The sequence below is a fragment of the Pistacia vera genome, unplaced genomic scaffold (genome assembly GCF_008641045.1).
Source record: "Pistacia vera cultivar Batoury unplaced genomic scaffold, PisVer_v2 Contig190, whole genome shotgun sequence".
Lineage (NCBI taxonomy): Eukaryota > Viridiplantae > Streptophyta > Magnoliopsida > Sapindales > Anacardiaceae > Pistacia > Pistacia vera.
Genome location: NW_022195991.1, coordinates 609,173 through 615,991, shown reverse-complemented (window position 1 = coordinate 615,991; position 6,819 = coordinate 609,173). Strand labels below are relative to the sequence as shown.

The 6,819-nt window shown below is 39.5% G+C and overlaps 1 protein-coding gene across 1 annotated transcript; it reads left to right on the top strand.

The window, feature by feature from the left end:
* The first annotated feature begins 3,376 nt into the window (after positions 1–3,376).
* LOC116127403 (xyloglucan galactosyltransferase MUR3-like) lies at positions 3,377–6,045 on the top strand. The gene is made up of 2 exons (XM_031413049.1): positions 3,377–3,395; positions 3,509–6,045. The coding sequence occupies exon 2, from the start codon at positions 3,849–3,851 to the stop codon at positions 5,688–5,690; it is 1,842 nt and encodes a 613-aa protein (XP_031268909.1). The 5' UTR covers positions 3,377–3,395; positions 3,509–3,848; the 3' UTR covers positions 5,691–6,045.
* Positions 6,046–6,819: the final 774 nt, after the last annotated feature.

Sequence of the window (6,819 nt, the reverse complement as noted above, 5' to 3'; positions counted from 1 at the left end):
CTACCTTGTCCGAGTTCTATTGCATGAGAGCAGTTAGAGCTTCCAGTTTGGCCTCAAGGCCGGGATTAGCGTTGTCGGAGTTGTCAGCCATGGAAAGTTCCTCTACGTAGTAGGGTTCATCGAGCCGAATGATTGCTAGAGGCCCCACGGTTGGCGCCAAACTGTAGATATAAAAATCTACCTGTACAGAAGGGGGGTCTGATCTCGTGAGTTTGAGGCCACTAGCGATCCGCTGCACCTGCACACGTAGAAAAACAAACGTGTGAAGCAAACGGGAAATACCGGGGTGGTGTTTGCCGTAGGCACTCCGACGCTTAAGTCAACAAGGCTGAAAAAGGCTAGTATAGTAAGGGCTAAGGAGTAGAAAGGTTACCGAAAGTCTAGTCGGAGACTGTGACTACGGCAGTGATATGAAGCTCTCAAGTAAGAACTGCGGGTGTGAAGGTGTAATGTAATGTGTCCTTTGTGAGAGGGTTGGCCTCTGTTTATATAGTGATTGTCTGGTCTCCCAATCCTAGTAGGAGTAGGAGTCCGAGTGTAACTCTGATGCAAACCCTAGAAAAGTTAGGGCGGTGGTGAGCTGTCTTACCTGCATTTGAATAGGAAGGTGATCTGAACAGAAAGTCACTTTGAGTAGGAAAGTGACCAGGAACGAGAAAGTTTCTTCGAATAGGAGATTGAACAGGAACAAGAAAATGATCAGTGGGGGCCGTGGGCTCTAAACTAGCCTATAGGCCCATGAAGTGAGCTGGAATTGGGAGGCCCATGGCCAGATGGTTTGGGCCGGCCTTATCTCGTATCAAATGGGACTAATTTGTCTTGGGCCTCTTTAGGACTGGGCTGGCCTTTTCTTCATTGGTGGTCCTGTTTTCCTATTTAGGCCAAGGACGATTTTTTGCCCTAACACTTTGTTCTATAAATGTGCTTTAATGCATTCGAGAAAGGTGCAAACCTTGATGTTTTGGATCATCCTGTCCTAAACTTCATATACTACCTGGTAAGTTCTGGTATAAATGTGCTATAAAACTATCAATAACATAATCTTCTTTAGATATGTTCTTGTGGGAGTTCAGAACAAGAAGTTTTCTATTTGTTTTTTCAGCTATACTATTAGAGATGTCAATGATGCCCATGAACATAATCAAATGCATTTTAGAAGCTTACATTATTTCAGAACTGTTCATATGTATTGGTCAATGAGTGGTCTTGGTCTGCTACCTTTTGGTCATTGATATAATTATTCTTAGAAAGGTGCGTGATGGTTTTCTTAAATTATATTGTGCCAAATAGAGATGAGTAAATTTATGATGGCTGTTTATTTCCTTGAACTATTTAGTTTAGGTCACAACCTAGGGTTCTTGTGCTGAAACTTGAAACTTACAAAGGAATGGTGGTTGAGAATCTAGTAGTGTATTAAGAATTGTAGTTTTTGGTTTAGGTCAGGCGGTGTAGCTTACTAAGGAATATTTTTTAAAGTATGTATGGGCAATACTTTGGTATGCTCTTTAGGAAGTGGGAGAATGGCAGTAATGGCTAGACTTCTAGAAGTGGGTAGGTTCTCGCCGAATACAGCAGGTCGGATCTTTTACAAATACTTAAACCATGCAAAGGAGACAAACTTAATATCTAATACTAAGCATTTTTCCTCACTAAGATTCCAGCCCAGCCGAGAAATGCAAAACAGTTCAGCAAATATTACCCATACAAAAAAAATGCAGATTTTCTTCCCTCTTCAATTAGCAAATTTTTACCTCCCCTTTACAAAACACATTTTAGTTTCAACATCTCGTCTCACACACCATTTAACTTCATACAAGAAACTCTACTTATACATATATATAACACAGCATATAGTCACACATTTTAAACCTAACAATTGCAATGTCACCCAAAAATGCAAGCTTATAATTCATTCTGAAACACACTTAATATCTTCATGGCCCAGGCAACTCATATATCCAACAAGCAGCCAACATACAAAACAATTGAAAACCCAAATTAAGTTTAAATTTAAAACACTTAATAGTTTTTGTCTTAATGTTTTAAGAATGTTATGTCAAAATGTTGGATCCCCGCGTGTTCAAACAATTCAGACAATAAAAGAACTAGTATTTCAAGCAATAAAAATGGAGAATTGACAATAGTAAACCGGAAATGCAAACTGACCTAAGAGAGAGCATTCGAAGTATTACCAATGGTAGAACACTTCTATTTATCAATCACACAAACTAGTCCTACCAAATTGATTGGATTTCTCTCTATCAACTCAACTCCATTCAACACAAACGTAGAATCCAACACATTCATCCAACATAAAAAAAAAATAAAAAAAAATTGAAAAACGAAAGTGTCTAATTACCAATGGCAAATGAGGAAGACGAAGAACAAGCGTAGAAGAGGAAGATGAAGAACAAGAGCGCGAAGACGAAGAACAAGAGCGCAGATGGAAGACAAAGAACAAGAGCGCGAAGATAAAGAACAAGAGCACAGATGGAAGACAAAGAAGAAGACCGTGGCTGTGTGTTTTAATTTTCAAAACTTCCCCCAAAATTTTTTAACCTAATACTATTTCTTTTAATTACAGTATGGACGGTCGTCCAAAACTTAAGGACGACCGTCCATTCCTTATGGACGGGCGTCCATTACTTACGGACGGTCGTCTTTTACATAAGGGATGGCCGTTCAATCCTTACAGATGACCGTCCATACATAATGGATGGGCGTCCATTACTTACGAACGCCCATCCACACTTAAGGGATGATCGTCCACAATTTATGGACGGCTGTCCAAATTTTTTATTTTGTTTTTTAAAACCACAATAATGGACGGGCGTCCATTCCTTACGGACGCCCACCCAAACTTAAGGGACGCCCGTCCACAATTTATGGACCGGCGTCCAAAATTAAGGGATGGCCGTCCATAACTGATGAACGGCAGTCTCTAAATGTTTTTTTAATTTTTTAAAAAGAGTTGTTAATGGACGGGCGTCCATTAAAATATGAACGTCTGTCCAATATTTAGGGACAGTCATCCATAACCAATGAACGGCCATCCCTAATTTTTATAAAAAAAAATTATTCTATTTTACTGATGGACGGGTGTCCTTTAAATGGGGACGCCTGTCCATAGTAAATGGACCCCCGTCCATATAATATAGACGGGAGTCCATGTAAGTGAACAGTCGTCCATATTTGATGAACGGCCGTTCACTAGAAAAAAATAAAAATAATGTGAAACGTGTCTGGTTTGTTGGTGTGAATCACGAGACAAGTAGGCCGGTACAAGATTTTGGTGTAAAAATGCCGGTGTCCGTAGCATTATTGAAAATAAAAAGCATGGAAATGAACTTTCAAGTTTTTTTTTTTTTTTTTTTTNCAAAACAATCAGACCACGCGTAAGTTTCTTCTTTCTCTACTCCGTTTTGTCGTCCTTCTTATTTTATAAGCTAGTCGTTGCGATCTGCCCTTTTTACATCGTTCTATTTTGCTGCAAATTTTTTTGCAACAGATCAGAGGGACGCGGTTCGTGATTGATCGTGATTTGTGCTGGCTTGAGAACTGTTTCTAGAAGTCAAGATCTTGAGCTCGGTTTGAATATTTGTGATTAGTTTATTGAAAGTTGAGCATTGTTTACTGTTCTTTCTTTTTGTTACAGTTTTTAAGCTGAATAGCAGTATATTCAGTTCAACTGTTGATATTGGGGTTAGGGTTTATTTATTTGTCTAGTTTTGGGGATTTTAAGTGTTGGGTTGGGTAGGATTACTAGATTCTTGAATTGGGCTTGTGGGTGTTTTGGATGAAATGCGGCAATTGTTGATTGATTGATTGATCGAGCTAATTAGAAGCGGATGAGACGCCGGCCGGCGTTGAATAGCCCTTTAGAGCCAATGGATAAGGGAACGGGCAAACATCAACAAAAGAGGCTATGTTTTTTAGCTTCATTGTCTGTAATCTTTTGGATTCTGTTGTTATACTTTCATTTTGCAGTACTTGGAAGTAATACTGCTAGTGAATCTACCCAATTTCCGATAAATCCCACTAACCAGGAATCTACCTCTGTCCATTGGGTCAATGCCCGTGTTACTGAACCCCATAAAGAAGCCAGCAATTTTGTTGATAATAAATCTACCCAAATACAATCCAATCCTGTTATCCCAGATCCCGTTCCTTCCGATTTATCTAATGCTGGAGTTAAAGAAGAACCTGGCAAAAAAGCCACTGATGATGGTAATGATGAAAAGGAGAATTTTCCATTTATCAGGGCATTGAAAACAATCGAGAACAAGAGCGATCCTTGTGGAGGTAGGTACATTTATGTGCATGATCTTCCTCCGAGGTTTAATGAGGATATGCTGAAGGAGTGTAGAAGATTGAGTCTCTGGACCAATATGTGTAAGTTCATGAAAAATGCTGGACTAGGGCCTCCGCTTGAGAATGTTGAGGGGGTGTTTTCCAATACTGGGTGGTATGCCACGAATCAGTTTGCAGTTGATGTGATATTCAATAACAGGATGAAGCAGTATGATTGCTTGACAGATGATTCTTCCATTGCTGCAGCAATTTTCGTGCCATTTTATGCAGGGTTTGATGTTGCTAGGTATCTTTGGGGGCATAATATATCAACCAGAGATGCTGCTTCGCATGATTTGGTTGATTGGCTAATGAAGAGGCCTGAGTGGGGTATCATGGGTGGGAGGGATCATTTTCTGGTGGCAGGGAGGATAACTTGGGATTTCAGGAGATTAACCGATGAAGAAAAAGATTGGGGGAATAAGCTTTTGTTTCTCCCAGCTGCGAAGAATATGTCCATGCTTGTGGTTGAATCAAGTCCCTGGAATGCAAATGATTTTGGCATTCCGTATCCGACGTACTTCCATCCGGCTAAAGATGCTGATGTTTTTATTTGGCAAGACAGGATGAGGAAATTGGAGAGGAAGTGGCTCTTTTCTTTTGCCGGTGCTCCACGTCCTGACAACCCCAAGTCAATCAGAGGGCAGATCATTGACCAGTGTAAGAGTTCGAAGGTGGGCAAGCTGTTGGAATGTGATTTTGGGGAGAGCAAGTGTCATTCCCCAAGCAGCATAATGCAGATGTTTCAGAGCTCCCTCTTCTGCCTGCAACCTCAAGGAGATTCATACACACGGAGATCTGCCTTTGACTCAATGTTGGCCGGTTGCATACCTGTCTTCTTCCATCCAGGTTCGGCTTACACACAATATACTTGGCATCTTCCAAAGAATTATTCTACATATTCGGTTTTCATTCCGGAGGATGACATCCGTAAGAGAAATATTAGCATAGAGGAAAGGCTCAGACAAATTTCTCCTGAGCAGGTTAAGATCATGAGGGAGACTGTTATCAATCTTATACCAAGGCTGATATATGCAGATCCTCGCGCAAAATTGGAGACTCTTAAAGATTCTTTTGATGTTGCTGTACAGGCAGTCATTGACAAAGTTACAAGGTTGAGGAGAAATATCATTGAAGGTCGTACAGAATATGATAATTTTGTGGAGGAGAACGCATGGAAATATGCTTTGCTAGATGAAGGGCAACGTGAGGTAGGAGGTCATGAGTGGGATCCTTTCTTCTCAAAACCGAAGAAGGATGGTAATGGTGAAACTGATGGTTCGTCAGCAGAAGCTGCAAAAAAATCTTGGAAAAATGAGCAAAGAGATCAATCACGGTAGCAGTTGATTATATAACAACTGATGTGATGATATCTACTACCCACGGTTGCTCAGAACACGACTTTTGACCTCGAGTCAGGTGGGTTGTAGGCTTTGCTATGAAATCATTGTAGAAACTGCCATCAAGTATAGGCCATGCTCCATGTTTTGGACCAGAATATACACATTTTCTTCTTCTAATACAGTTTTTAATATAGAATCTCTTACATGTTGCAATCTGAATTTGGCTTAGAAATTCTTTGTAATGTATTGTAGCTCAGAATTCAATTTTTTGTCTTCCTAAGGTGTTCAACCAATGCATACTAGTAATAATCATGAGTGATTAACAAGTATATCTGAGTTAATTGCAGTTAGCTTCGAGTGCGGTTTGCCCTGGATTATTGTCCAATCAATGCACATTGGTTAATGGGAAACTTGGGAGATGATTTCAATCATTCTAAAGAATCTAAACCGTTCTGCTGACATTTAAATTTCTTTAGTTACTTAAGTAGTAGAGTTCTATCACACTATAAAGAATCTGGTAATATTTTTAATATTTAGAAAAGGTGGTAAATTCTATTTAGAATTTAATCATGTATAAATCCCTTCCATGCACTGATGTTATCGTCATGTGCCTCCAACGTAGTTGTAGTTGTGTTTAGATCCACAGGACCTATTCTGTCAATTAATTTTATTTTTTGTTATACGACAATTGTTCTTATACCTGTAAATTAGTTGCATTTGTATAGAATCTGGTTTCCTACATTGATAAAAAATTAACCGAATCATGAAAAGACATGCACTGCTAGATTAAATATGAACTGAAGCATCAGAATTGAAGTATTATAAGCAGGTATCATTATGATAAAAGTTTAACAGTTTAGAGTTCAATTGATGGTGTTGATAAGGGAAAAAACTGAAATTAAATAAATAATAAAAATTTTTAGAATATTTTGAAGTGGGTGTTGAGCTGGATGAGAGTTGTATTGTTAGAAATCTGGAGCCAGCCAACAGAGTTACCGCCACGGTACCTTTCACCGGCATGGGATGTCATGTGTTTTGAAGCTGGACACAACCTGTATTTGTATTGTACTGTAACCCATTCTCTGAAGCGTTCGCGGTGCCCCGGAGTATTCCAATGGGCCAAAGA